The sequence below is a fragment of the Pleurodeles waltl genome, chromosome 1_1 (assembly GCF_031143425.1).
Source record: "Pleurodeles waltl isolate 20211129_DDA chromosome 1_1, aPleWal1.hap1.20221129, whole genome shotgun sequence".
Classification (NCBI taxonomy): domain Eukaryota; kingdom Metazoa; phylum Chordata; class Amphibia; order Caudata; family Salamandridae; genus Pleurodeles; species Pleurodeles waltl.
In genome coordinates, this window is record NC_090436.1 from 1,008,123,693 (window position 1) to 1,008,138,805 (window position 15,113).

Below are 15,113 nucleotides of genomic sequence, written 5' to 3' on the forward strand. Positions count from 1 at the left end.
ATGAAGATCGCAGATCAACAAAAGAAATATAGAATCGACCACCACCCAAGACCACCGGGTTCCAAAAGATTAACTGAAAAAGAAAGACTTGATCCACTGTGCTGGTACCCTCCCTGAATCCTGCCTGGAGCAGTGTCAGACTTTCATTCTCTCCCATCAAGGTTTGCAACTGGTCAAAGAGTATAGTGCTGAGGAGTTTATGGGAGCAATCAGTTAGACTTATTGGCCTATAATTGCGTGGATCAGCTGAGCAACCCTTCTTGTAGATGGGTATAATCTCTGCCCCTGCCCACTTTGAAGGGATTGGTGCTCCTTCCATAATAGTATTAAATAATAATGTAAGATAGTGGCCCCAGACAACTGGCTTGTTCAAATAAGGATCCCCTGGAGGTTTATCCAACCAGGGTGCTTTGTTAGGAGCTATCTTGGCAATTGCTGTCCTTACTCCTTCTAATGAGATTGGGTTAGGGTTCTTTATAATAGTAAGATCAGTCCCCCCTTCCACAGGTTTCCCAACCAACAGGGATTGCAAGGTGGGGGTGTTTGCATCTCCTTTCAATTAGCAAAGGGAGGAAAAGTGGGTAACCCAGTCTGCTGATGGATCAATTGACGCAGTGAGGTGGGCACCCCCATTTCATCCTGTCGAGGCTAAGTTCTGAAAAGTACGCTGATCCCCATTCCTGGCTGCAGCCAGCTGATCCTCCCACCTCACTGTTTCCCAATCTATTTTAGCTGTTTTAATCAATTTGTTATAGAGGTCCCATTGGGCTTTAATTTCCCCCCATTCTGCTCTTTGATTGTGGAAAAAAGAGCAAACCTAACTTCTTTGCATGCTTTATTGTATCAGGAATGTGGAGCCCTCATTCCAAAAGACTTATTAGTAACCGCAAAGAAGCAATCCTTTTACCCAGTAAACAAATTATTGTGGAAGGAGCAAATCTAATCCCAGCTACCCCAACTGTGATCCCTCCCCTCAATAAGGAGGTCTCTGATACTGCTTGCTACTAGGGAATACATTTTCCCCAGCAGTTCCTGTGAATGTGCCATACTAGCCCTTTTCACTTTGCCCATATTGCTGGTCACTTGCAGTCTACGATCGAATGTCTGCCAGTGCTAGCCTTCACACATAGGACAGGAAGGCCAACCTCAGGAACCAAAACAGCATGGTCAGTGTCTTGTTTTGCCACAACTGTCAAATCAATCAAACAGGGCCAAACCCTTACATCCACTATAATATAATCAATAAGGCTAGTACCAGTGTCACGATTGAAAGTATGCTTCCCCTCACTATCAGACCTTGTTCTTCCATTCCCAGCTCAAAGGCCCTGTTTCAGGATGAGGGCATTAATTTGTAATTCCAAGGGTGTCCATTTATTTATAGGTGCCAATAGCTGCTCAGGAATTCACCAAACATTGTCTTCTTCTAAGGTGATCACTACAGAACTCTCCTCTTTAGGCTCAAATTGACAATTAAAGTCACCACCCAGAAACGTCAAACTCCTACTTTAGCAATTCAATAATACAGGACTCATAATAAGCTCCACCAAGCCTCAAATACACATTGTAAAAGTAAGCTGTTTAGGATGCGGTAGTCAATGGAACACAACGATTATCGGAGGAGGGTACCAAGATTTCTTTGATCCTAGAGGTTAACACTGTATTGACCCAGGTTTTCAATCCCCCTGAAGGTCTACCATTGACAGTGAGATGACCAAGTATCAGAAGTGATGGACTCTCCTGGTGCTGGTTCCTTAAATGAACTAACACTAGTATTTTGAATGGGCATCCTTGCCACTTCAGTGACCTGAGGTCCCTCGCCAGGGTACCCCATGTTACTATATCTTGTAGCTAGAGGGACTCTGGCAGACCACCATGCCATCACGGGGATCTCTACTGCCCTTGATGGCCTCCCTATCCCACCCTTTAGGAATACAGGGGGGAGCAAATACAATAGATTGAGAATTATTAAATGAGTCACAATTAGATTCATGGCTAAAGGGATAGGTCCGCTAAGGCTCCCTATTGGAGGGATTAATAGATGGTTCCAACAGTGCACTCAAGGATTCTGATGCCTCAGCAGCGACGGACTTGTTGTAATGCTGTCAGTCAATATCTGCTATGGTGGTTAGGGGTTCAAAAGCATTCCTAGTAGGGGTGTTAAACCTTGTAGTGGATCCGGGGGTAGATTGCCCCCTGTTAGCCTCGAAGAGAACAGAAAGCCTATAGAAATAATCCACAGGTTCCCCCTGAATACAGCCCAGTGAATGGAATCAGTTTTTAAACAATAGCAGAAGTGACTTTACCTCCCTTGGAGATCTGAAGTTTACTATCACACAATCCCTTTTTGTTTCCTTAGTGCCAGGGCCCAACCAGGGGGCTCTTCTGACCTTACATATTTCTGTAGGTAGATCATAACACCAGCCAGCCCTTTTTTCGATCCAAAAGGTCACTTTATTGTTTAAGGTGTAAAAGTCCTTGTAGCTTGAACCAGTAATGGTCGGTATATTTTTCAAGTCTAGGGTGTAAGGTGTACATTCTGGGGGAAGCTGTGGATAAGAACAAGAAATAACACCCAGCTTTAAGAAGTAATTCTTCAGGGCCCCTGGGTCACATCCCTGATAGCTGGCCTTTTAGGTTACTACTCTATTTTCCACTGAGGTGCCCTTGAGGTGCGATTGAGGGTGGTCAGAGGGGATTGTTTCGCTAGTTTTAGGCCTGGTTGTTTCAGTGTACTGCAAGGAACGACCTCCTGGCTACTTTCAGCTACATGTCGTGCTACATATTCTGTCACCTTCATGTGGGGGGCAGGAGGAGCTGAGAGTGCCGCGGCTGCTGAGGGGAGGACCCTGGTCCCTATTGGTTGATGAGTACCAGCCTGAAGAGCCCCCATTTGTTGGAGCAGGAGTGGGGAGCCGAAGTCAAAGGTTTTGCTTTAATTTTTCCCAGTCGGACATAAATAGGATCAAGTTTACTAGTTAACGGGTAACTGAGAAGACTTGAGTTAATGTCAGATACTGACGGGTCAATTCCCGAGGCCTGTGTCAAGGTGGTAGTAGTGGTACATTACCTTTTGGGCTTCGTGCTAGCTGCTGGGCCTTTTGTTTTCACTGCCTTGCTTCTAGTAATGGTAGATGTAGCAGGTGAGGTCTCCAGAGGAATAGCAACTTTTGGGGCAGTAATCGAATGCAAGACCACAGGAGTCATTGCATTGTCTATTGTATTGAGTAGTCACCTCTGATGGCGGTAAGGAAAGACTATGGTGGATAATGGGGGGAGAAGAAAGGGGACAGGCAGTGTTCAGCCAGCTCAGTTTCTTTAGAAATAACCCCAACAGCCATTGAAAAAACCCACCTATGGTAGTCTCTGTGCTTCTTGGGTAGCTGTAGTGTTCGTGCATTTCTCCATGTTGATTAGAGCAGATTGGAAATAGAATGGGGCAGGCAATCCCCTTCTCCTCCTTCACAGACGTGTTCATGAAAAGCGGGGATAATTTGGAAAAGCAATGATCCAAGACGAATCCAAGCAACACCAAGCAACTCCAGTATCTCCAGTCAGCAACTCCAGTCAGCCTTCTAACCTTACACTTATAGCTTGTAGCCAAGAACCAGTTATACTGGACAGGTTACAGGATACTAAATACAATGCACTATATACTATAGTGTTGCCATAATGCTATATGTATAACAATAAGTTAGCCACTTACCTCCATTCCCTGTCTGAAGCCTAGGCAAGTAACCACTACCTCCACTCACACAGCGCAATCACAGTCACAAATCGCAGGCCATAAGCCTATCCAAGAAGCTAAGGCACAAAGGTGCATGCCCTTAGTCCTGATCATGGTTTAGTGCAGTTCTCGTAGTTTTCACAGCGAAGCTCCGTCCTCAATTCTCAAACTGCAAACAGGCAGAAGGAGTAAAAAATGGTAGGTAACTGAAGATAAAACTAAATAAATAACCTCAGTCTCGTCCTTACCCTTAGGCTGGGTTGACTCAGTCCATATTTACAAGGCCATGAAAAGCCACGCAGGGTGACTTTACGTGACCTTGTAACTATGGCACTTCAGTGTGCACCACAGACTAGCACAAAGAGCTTTGTAAATATGACGCCAAGGGGCATATTTATACTTGTTTTGCACCGAATTTGCATCATTTTTGTTTTACACAAAATCAGTGCAAAACTAACTCCATGTTTATATTTTGGCGCTAGACCCATCTAGCGCCAAAGTTATGGAGTTAAAGTAATTTTTAGGACGTGGAAACCTACCTTGTGTCAATGAGATGCAAGGTAGGTGTTCCTGTGCAAAAAATGCCTCTGTGGCCTTAGCGCCATATTTATCCCCCCATGCTAAAATCATGCACGGGGGAAGGAGGGGTCAAGCTTTGCACCATTATTTAACACCTGGGTCAGGCCAGGCCAGGCATTAGGAGACCTGTGGGCCTATTTCCATGGTGGAACACCATGGAATAAGCCCACAGGTGCCCTCCCCTGACCCAGGGTCTAACCACCCACACCAGATGGACAGAGGAGGATGGAGGACCCCATCCCAGGTAAATATAGGTAAGTACAGGTAAGTATTTTTTGTTTTTTTTAAAGTGCTATTGGGGGTCCTGAAGTGGGCCCCCCTGCATGGCACTGGGTGCAACGACCATGGCCCAGGAACCCTGGTCCCCTGTGCTAGCCATTGGGGTGGTGGGCATGACTCCTGTCTTTTCTAAGGCTGGTTAGAGTCATTTTTTTTACTCTAACCTGCCTAACGTAATTTTCTGGTGCAAAACTCCCTTCTCCCATACCGCCAGCCCCACCGGGCAATGTCATTTTTTTTACGCTATCCTACCCTTTGTGCGGGTTTGCACCATTCCATAAATATGGTGCCCGGCTGGCACTCAAGAATGGTGCATGCCAGTGCAAAACTTTCTGATGCAAAACTGCATTAGTGCAGTTTTGCACCATTAGGGGTGAAACTTCGCATCACTGCTTCACCGCTCAGTGGAACTGACACATCAGTTCAACTGTACAATGCATCCTCAACCTTTGCATTGCAAGCCCAGTTGGCAGGATCCTTGACGTCAACCAAGCAGGACCTTGCAACTCATCCTAGTCGCATCTCAGAACCGACACATCACCTCAGCTGTGAAAATGCATATGCCATGCGGGTTCCATGCAGCCAGGATTTAAGGTATTTTGGTTCAGCATGCCTAACTGGGTCCCTGTATCTGACCTACACTCCATCGTGGTCGGCCTGAACTTTTGACTTTGTCCTAGTCGAATGCGACCAGATCCTCAATATCGCTTTTCTCTGCTTGGCTCTATTTTTCATAAAACTTTGAAATTCATTATCTCCAGTTCTACTTATTGAATTTTCATTGTTTTGGTCTTGTTGTAGTTATTAAATTCAGAACTATTTTTTTTAATCTGGTGTGGAATCTTTTTGTGTGGTGTTTTCACTGTTTTATTGTTTGAAATGTTGCACAAGTACTTTACACACTGCCTCTAAGTTAAGCCTGCCTGCCAGTCTACCAGAGGGTGAGCACAGGGTAATTTGGGGTTCGCCTAGACCATACCCTGACTAAAGTTGTGGTTGCTGCTTGACCAGGGCTCATGCCCCAGTCAACCAACAACTCAATTTCTAACAACATATATTAGGTCAAACAATCAATTATTTCCTTGACAGTTTTCCTGAACTTTGTATTGTTGTTGATTTAGTTATATGCCCATAAGACGTATTCTTGTCTCAAATTATGTACAGAAGTGGTGGTGGGAATGTGGGTTTTTCGGGGACAAATTACATAGTCTTTTTTACCTAGTAATTGCATGAACCCATGCTTGTATGAAGACAATATATGAACATTTTTGAAGGTTAAGATAACAATTGTTTCTGTTGTTGGAACTAAAATAAATCATATCCCTCAATACCAAAATAGTCAAAGAATGTGTGATTTAATATGGAATTATTTATTTTACCTGATTCCTCCTGAAACACAATCTTCAAACATGTTTCCATTGATTTATTCCAGTTCAGAACTTTTGACCCTTGTAAGCAACTGTGGTGCAGCCACCCGGACAATCCTTACTTCTGCAAGACCAAGAAAGGACCTCCACTTGATGGAACAGAATGTGCTCCAGGAAAAGTATATTTGTTTTACATATTTACATTTGTTTCTAGTAATATAACATGAATGCCAAGGCAGATTTACTAAAGGAATGATTTGCCTAGTTGCATTCTCTACCTCAACATTGATCACAGCACCAAAGCAAATTACCATGATCAGTGTTTGACTTGTCACTGAAAGTCAGCTTGATATGTTTATTCCTTTGTAGAGCGTGTACCTACGTCCATTGTAGAAAGGCATTATACGTGTGTTTCACCTTAAGGCTCCTAAGTCATGACACAACCTACGATGACTGCTGGATAAATCACAAACCTAACAATTGATCACATTTATTTATATTAATAGTGAAAGATGTGTATATTCTGTCAAACGTCACTATTTTTCCAAATGTGGATATCAAAACATTTAACAAATGAGCCCTGATAAGGTCCACTGATAATTTGTTTATGTGTGAAACATTAAATAATCTGCAATGGAAGTCTGTTTAATTTTGAGAAAATTAACACATTTTTTTTTACTTTGATGTGAATGGAGAACTTTATAATTAAAAAAAAGTCTGTTGATTCAATGTATTGATCAGCAGTAGTTGACCCAATTTCCAATGAAAAGTGATTGCTGCATCTCCACGGCGTGACTTATCAAAGCCTTATGCTAATCCCAAGGCATTCCAGGTCCATTTGTACTGGAAAACCCAACCAGATGGTGTTCTCTATGTAAAGTTGTATATCTATGTGCCATTTTTATTTGAAGCTGACTACCTGCACTAATGATCAACAGTAGAAATGGGCATGTAGTTGATATCAGATGTAAAAACAAGAGGGAGGAGCCTTTCTGGGAAGTTCATCCCATGAAAAAAGCTGGTACCAAGCTTCGAATGGTAGCGGATGCTGTGCCACCTTTCAATCCTACATGCGACTGAATTGTTTTGGAGCAGATGGTATGTAGAGTTATTTGGAATGAGTTATTTTGCAGCTTATTTTCAATCCCCTTCTATCCTGATAAGGTGAAGAAAAATTCGGCCGGATTTATATAAATGGTTCTTTAAATCTTTTTGGCACAATTTTTCATAAAGATTTCTATCAAGCTCAAATGGACAATCCATACAAAAAGCTATCTCTCAAAGCAATGTAACAATTCCATAAATTGTCTTCAATCCGGCTGTATTCTTTTGAGCCATGAAATGGCTGGCACGTGAATCCAAATAGCAAAAGAGGCAAAACATAACAATGTTGTTTCACTAAACAAATAGTAAATCCTTACCTACACATAGCTAGTGTGACTTGCTTAGACTGGTGGGCAATCCAAGGAAGAGATGAGGTTTGTGCATCCAAATACAATGTCCTAGGTGTCTGCTTAAGTGTTTTTGACTCATTATTTTACTCTTTGTGACATTAATGAACAGTTAATTTTCTGCAACAAATGTACCAAAGGCATTTAGCTTCTTCTGGTACCAAAGTGATGTCAAGTCCAATAACACTGGGCCATCAGATTTTGTCAACAATGGTAGTTTTTTGTGCATAACATAAGAAAAGGAACACTGACTAATCAACTTTGTTAGAACATCCAAAATGTAAATGGAAAATCGAAGTGGTGTGCCCCCACCTATTCACATGGACTTCCTTAATCTCAATCCCTTCTATAGAGTATACATGTGTGGTCCCAATTTTAACACACACCAAGATGTGACTGTGTACCCCTAAGAGGAGCTAGTAAATATAAGAGATTGCCGCTCGTAGGTAATTTATGTCTATGGGGAGTTTTTTCCACAAGACTGATGACAGTTCAATAAAGGTGGTGTACATTAACATTACATTAATTACATAGAATACAGTATATTAGTGTATTCCTCTGATGACCAGTTGACTACCTAGGGATATACAAATGGTTTAACTGCAAAGTGTGCTCTTTTGAGGTATAGAATTTTGTCTATGCGAATCGGGCATGCCTTAAACAAAATACCTGTCCTGTTACTTATGTTTATCATCCATGTGTGCTTAGGAACCCTGGCTGTCTGTGTTATCACAATGGTTGGTGAGAGCAGGAATCTTGTCTGAGAAGAATTAAAAAAAATATATCTGACAACTGCATAAACGTTTCAAGTTAAATTGCAATGTAGAGTACAGATTGAAGTACGGCCAGTTCCTAAAAATGATTTGAGGTTCTTTCAAAACAGCTCTCTCAGCTATTACATTTGGGCCCATATTTATACTTTTTTAGCACCACATTTGCGTCATTTTTTTACGCAAAAGCAGCGCATACTTACAAAATAAAATTTTGCGTCAAAAAGCAACGCAAATGCGGCGCTAAAAAAGTATAAATAAGGGCCTTAGTGTGAAGCTTCTTTAATGGAACTTCATATACTATAAAACATGTATGAAGTAATTTAGAAAAAATGTTTGTCATGTGTTCATTGAGTACCATTGATTGTTGTTAGCAATGTCTTATGTTGGCTTTATGCGTACATTTTGGGGTTTTTGTTTTGCATTTTTCTATTACATTTTGAGGGGAAAAAATACCATCTTGAAAAGGTGTAACTGATTTTTTAAATATGTGTGCAAACTCAGTACTCAACTGTTTATTTGTGTTGTGTTTGCATGTGTTTACACTCAGTGGTGCTACAAGGGTCATTGCATGTGGAAAAATGCAAACCAACTAAAGCAAGATGGTGGCTGGGGATCCTGGACTAAGTATGGTTCCTGCTCCCGAACGTGTGGCAGTGGGGTTCGTTTTCGAACACGTCAATGCAACAATCCAATGTAAGGCTCCAAAGATATAAGGCAATTTATTTTCTTCATGCCCAGTTTGGCTTTATTATTTTTTTTAGATTTTAAATTATACCCAGTTAATCAATTCTTACTTAATGTTAATCGCTGCCTTAACATTACAATATATCTTCTTCTAGATCAGCGGTTCTTAAACTTTTGTCTTCTCTGAACCCTCACTTAATCATTACTAGAACTCGGGTATCCCCACTGATCATTATTGGAATCCTGGGACCCCCACTGAGTCACCATTGGAATCGTTTTCAATTATTTGAACTGCAAAACTTGATACACAAAAAATACAGAAACAAACATCAATCAAACAAATACACAAAATTTAATTTATGTACAAATTTAAAAAATCTAATGTTTAATTCTATTGGGAAAGTTGGACTTTTTGGAAATTCAATTGAGGCCTCTCATCGTCCATACTATATTCTGTTTGATGCACTTGCACTGCTTCCACGAATCAATCCGAGGATAGCAACCTTAGCAACCTATTTTTTAGCTTTCAAATTCAAATTCCTTTACATTAACAGTTTTGTAAATCTTCAGTTTTACAGTTCACTTCTTTATTTATATACACTTTATTAATCTGTATTATTTGATTTTCTAAGGAGTTGGGAGACTCCTGAGTAGGCTTCCTGAACCGATAGGAGTCTCAGGACCACTATTTAAGAACCACTGTTCTAGTTCAAGGAATCTTTCCTCTATTGATTTGTGCCTCTCTGTCTGCTGACTAGTTGTCTGTCTATCTGCCTGCCTGTCAATCTGTCTACAAATCACAATATGTGTATGACTATCCCTGAACTGGTCCAACAAGGAGATCTTGATAGGTGCCCCCTCTACTTCCCCATATTTGTTTTCATATTTTCAAAGACTTGATTATTTCACCCACCCGAGTCAAGTTGTAAAAAATCTTGTCAGTTTTGATAACAAAACTTCATTGGGCAGGTTACTCAGATAGCAACTTTTGGTGACGCTCCGGTGTTGTTATGCACTACACCGTATTTACAAGGTGGTGTTAAGTCACTTTTTGTGGCTTAACACCACCTTTTAAATACGGCCCTTTCACAAGCAGAACTTTGCGTGGAAGGGGTGTGCAACGGGTGCTGCTGAGGGCATGCCACAGCAGCACCAATTGCATTTTGATGCTGCTCCAGATTTACGGGTTTTCATAAACTTGAGGCAGTGTCAAAATCTACCACCAACCCAGGGGTGGCATTCCTAGGGTGCAACACGGATAAATGTTTTTATTCCTCCTCATTTTTTGCTCTTTCTACATGTGCTGCATTCTGCAAGAGCAAGTAGCCATTTAAGATTGTTTTGGTGCAGGAATATGTTCTTCCTGCACAAAACAATCCCCCCCTCAATGCAGCCATCCTTGCACAATGGTGCAAGGGTTGCTGCGTTGGCGCATGGCAGCAAATTCACGCCGACGCAGGGGAAAACACAGCGGTGCACCAAATTTTATTAAATACGGAGTAAGGAAATGCCTTCCTTGGCATGGTTACCCCCTGACTTTTGACTTTTGTTGATGCCAGTTATGATTGAAAGTGTGCTGGGACCCTGCTAATCAGGCCCCAACCACTAGTGTTCTTTCCCTAAACTGTACCTTTGATCCCACAATTGGCACAGCCCTGGCACACAGATAAGTCCCTTGTAAATGGTACCCCTGGTACCAAGGGCCCTGTGGCCAGAGAAGGTCTATAAGGGCTGCAGCATGTATTTGGCAACCCTGGGGACCCCTCGCTCAGCACATGCACACTGCCTCACAGCTTGTGTGTGCTGGTGGGGAGAAAATGACTCAGTTGACATGGCACTCCCCTCAGAGTGCCATGCCCTTAACCCACTGCCTGTGGAATAGGTAAGTCACCCCTCTAGCAGGCCTTACAGCCCTAAGGCATGGTGCACTATACCACAGGTAAGGGCATAGTTGCATGAGCACTATGTCCCTACAGTGTCTAAGCAAAACCTTAGACATTGTAAGTGCAGGGTAGCCATAAAGAGTATATGGTCTGGGAGTCTGCTAATTACGAACTCCACAGTTCCATAAGGGCTACACTGAAATCTGGGAAGTTTGGTTTCAAACTTCACAGCACAATAAACGCACACTGATACCAGTGTCGGATTTATCTTAGAGATGCCCCCTGAATACCAGTCTGACTCCTAGTGCTAGGCTGACCAGTTTCTGACAGCCTGCCACAACCAGACGAGTTTCTGGCCACATGGGGTGAGTGCCTTTGTCACTCTGTGGCCAGGAACAAAGCCTGTACTGGGTGGAGGTGCTTCTCACCTCCCCTTGCAGGAACTGTAACACCTGGTGGTGAGCCTCAGAGGCTCATGCCTTTTGTTACAGCACCCCAGGGCATCCCAGCTAGTGGAGATGCCCGCCCCTCCGGCCACTACCCCCACTTTTGGGGGCAAGGCTGGAGGCGATAATAAGAAAAACAAGGAGGAGTCACCTACCAGTCAGGACAGCCCCTAAGGTGCCCTGAGCTGAGGTGACCCCTGCCGTTAGAAATCTTCCATCTTGAGTTTGGAGGATTCCCCCAATAGGAATAGTGATGTGCTCCCCTCCCCTCAGTGAGGCACAAAGAGGGTGTAGCCACCCTCAAGGACAGTAGCTATTGGCTACTGCCCCCAGACCTAAACACCCCCCTAAATTCAATATTTAGGGGCGTCCCTGAATCCAGGAAATCAGATTCCTGCACCCTGAAGAAAGAAGAAGGACTGCTGACCTGAAAGCCCCACAGAGACGACGGACACCAACGGACGTGGCCCCAGCCCTACCGACCTGTCTCTAGACTCAAAGAACCTGCACAGTGATGCATCCGACAGGGACCAGCGACCTCTGAGGACTCGGAGGACTGCCCTGAACCCAAAGGACCAAGAAACTCCTTAGAAGAGGGGCACTGTTCAGAACCTGCAACAACTTTGCAGCAAAGAAACGACTTTTTATAGAGACTCTCCCTTCCCGCGAGAAGCATGAGACTTCACACTCTGCACCCGATGCCCCCGGCTCGAGTTTGGAGAAACCAACACCGCAGAGAGGACTCCCAGGTGACTCCAACGATGTGGACACCCTGAGTCGACCTCCCTGCAACCCCACAGTGACGCCTGCAGAGAGGATCCAGAGGCTCCCCCTGATCGCAACTGCCTAGACCAAGCACTGCACCCGCAGCTCCCAGGACCGAGAGGAACCACCTACCAGTGCAGGAGTGACCAGCAGCCAGTCCTAATCCTAGCCCAGTCGGTGGCTGGCGCGATAAGCCCCCCGTGCCCTGCCTGCATCGCCTAAGTTACCCCTGGGTCCCTTCATTGCTTTCTATAGCAAACCCGATGCCTACTTTGCCTACTGCACCCGGCCGCCCATGTGCTGCTGAGGGTATTTTGTGGGCTTGTGTGTGTGTGTCCCAGTGTTCTACAAAACCCCCCTGGTCTGCTCCCCGAGGACGCAGGTACTTACCTGTAAGCAGACTAGGACCGGAGCACCCTTGTTCTTCGTAGAAGTGTATGTGTTTTGGGCCCTCATTTGACCTCTGCACCTGACCGGCCCTGTGTTGCTGGTGCTGTGGCTTTGGGGTTGCTTGAACCCCCAACTGTGGGCTGCCTATGCCCAGGAGACTTACTGTGTAAGTGCTTTACCTACCTGAGAAACCCAGCACAAACTTACCTCCCCCAGGAACTGTTGATTTTTGCAGTGTCCACTTTTAAAATAGCTTATTGCCATTTTAACCAAAACTGTGTGTACTAATGTTTTAAATCAAAGTTCTATACTTACATGTGTGAAGTACCTTGCATTTTATGTACTTACCTCAAATCTTGAGTCTTGTGATTCTCAAAAAAAATAAAGAAAATATATTTTTTCTATATAAAAAGTATTGGCCCGGAGTTAAGTCTTTGAGTGTGTGTTCCTCATTTATTGCCTGTGTGTGTACAATAAATGCTTAACACTACCCTCTGACAAGCCTACTGCTCGACCACACTACCCCAAAATAGAGCCTTAGTATTATCTACTTTTGCCACTATCAACCATTAAGGGGAACCCTTGGACTCTGTGCACACTAACTCTCACTTTGAGATAGTATATACAGAGCCAACTTCCTACATCCCTGCGTTGTGAGAATGACGGTGCGCGGCTCTGCCAAATTTGGCGCAGCGACGTGCACCTTTATTTTTCCTTAAATCTCGCCCTAAATGCGTTGTGCTGACATCACTTCCCAAATGTGGAATAAGTGCATAGTTTCTGAAGTTCTAATTTACCATGTGGTTGCGTACCAACCTATAAACCATGTGCCAAAACAAACAATTGACACTGAAGTTCCACTTCCCAATTCACAAAATTAGAATTGCTTACATTTTTGGAGCACACATTTTCTTCACTAAGTTTGAAAATCCACTAGTAATGAGGATTGTCTACCATCTTAAATATAGGTCAGAGGCTACAACAGATGTATTCTAGCAGGGATGGCTGTGCAAAATGCTGTAATCACCCTGGTACTCATAGGTTTGTGGGTATTCCCAGACTTTTGTAAGATTGTTTCCTTTGTATGTCAGAATATCGTACTCAGAAATATTGTCTGACAAATATTGTGTTCTACATATAATTACAAAAATCTGGGACCTTTAGGTGCAGGTTTTCTTTTTTAACTCCAATGGGACTACATTTCTGTGGACAATAGGAGATTATATTTTTGTCAGAAGATGTAGTGGTAGCACTCCAAGTAGGGGGTTATATAACAAAGGGTTTTTACAGGAGGTGAAAAATATTGTTGTGGGGGAGATAATTTCCAGTAGTACACCTGAAAGTCTCTGACTGTTGCAAATTTTAAAGGGTAGTTCTGGAAATTAGAATCTTTGGGGAAAACTCAAGAAGTCAGACATTTACCCGTATCTAGACGGAAATCCGGTGGAGAAGAATTCCCTCTCTGTGAAACGCGCCATAGAAGTCACTATAATAAATCTAAAAAACATATTTGCGCAGTCCGCAATGTATCTATATTTGAATGGTCTAATTGTAAGAATTGAAAGAGGAAGGCTTCGCTGTTTCTTGGTGTGCTTGTTCCCTCTTGATTGCTTTCTTTTCCGTATGCCACTCTGCCAGATGAAGTGACATGCTGCTTTGACGTTTAATTTCCTGAAATGTCTATGTGAACCAAGGAAGTACTCAAAGGGCCACTTCACAAAGACGTCTGTCTCTGTTACTGCTTCATCACCCACACCCCGCAGATACAATCTGTTTCAGTATACATAGAAAAAGAGTGAGTGATGTCACGCAGTAAGCAATTGTTACTCCAGGCCTAGGACAGTGGCGTAACGAATATGGAAGGGGCCTCCGTGCATATAACATGGAGGGGGTCCCCTCCGGACTCACTCGGGCCAGGTGCTGTGCAGAGGGGGGCCCCTGGAGCTCGGGCCTCCGCGCACCTCGAGGGCTGCGGGGTCCTTTGTTACGTCTCTGGCCGAGGATGCGAGCACATTTAGGACCGTATTTATACTCCGTTTGCGCCGAATTAGCGTCGTTTTTTTCGACGCAAATTCGGCGCAAAACTAACGCCATATTTATACTTTGGCGTTAGACGCCTCTAGCGCCAAAGTATGGGCAAATAGCGTCATTTTTTTGCGTGAACGCCTTCCTTGCGTTAATGAGATGCAAGGAAGGCGTTCCCGTCTAAAAAAATGACGGCGACGCAAATGCGTCGTATTTATACTCCCGGGCAAAAATCACGCCCGGGAGTGGTCGGGTCAAAAAACCCCGCATTTGCGCCACTTTTTAATGCCTGGGTCAGGGTAGGCGTTAAGGGGCCTGTGGGCTCAAAATGAGCCCACAGGTGCCCTCCCATGCCCCCAGGGACCCCCCCTGCCACCCTTGCCCACCCCAGGAGGACACCCAATGATGGAGGGACCCATCCCAGGGACATTCAGGTAAGTTCAGGTAAGTATAATTTTTTATTTTTTTAAAAATAATTTGGTGGCATAGGGGGGCCTTATTTGTGCCCCCCTACATGCCACTATGCCCAATGACCATGCCCAGGGGACATAAGTCCCCTGGGCATGGCCATTGGGCAAAGGGGCATGACTCCTGTCTTTACTAAGACAGGAGTCATTTAAATGGCGTCTGGGCGTCGAAAAAAATGGCGCAAATCGGGTTGAGGCGATTTTTTTGCCTCAACCTGACTTGCCCCATTTTAAGACGCCCTAACGCCATTTTCCCCCTACGCCGGCGCTGCCTGGTCTA

At 43.9% G+C, this 15,113-nt stretch overlaps 1 protein-coding gene across 1 annotated transcript in view; it reads left to right on the plus strand.

The window, feature by feature from the left end:
* The window catches only part of ADAMTS3 (ADAM metallopeptidase with thrombospondin type 1 motif 3), a 652,903-nt gene that overhangs the window by 443,436 nt on the left and 194,354 nt on the right, over window positions 1–15,113 (plus strand). The window contains exons 11-12 of the mRNA XM_069230315.1: window positions 6,015–6,128; window positions 8,721–8,866. Coding sequence (XP_069086416.1) covers window positions 6,015–6,128; window positions 8,721–8,866 — 260 coding nt within the window. The remainder of the gene's footprint in view (window positions 1–6,014; window positions 6,129–8,720; window positions 8,867–15,113) is intronic.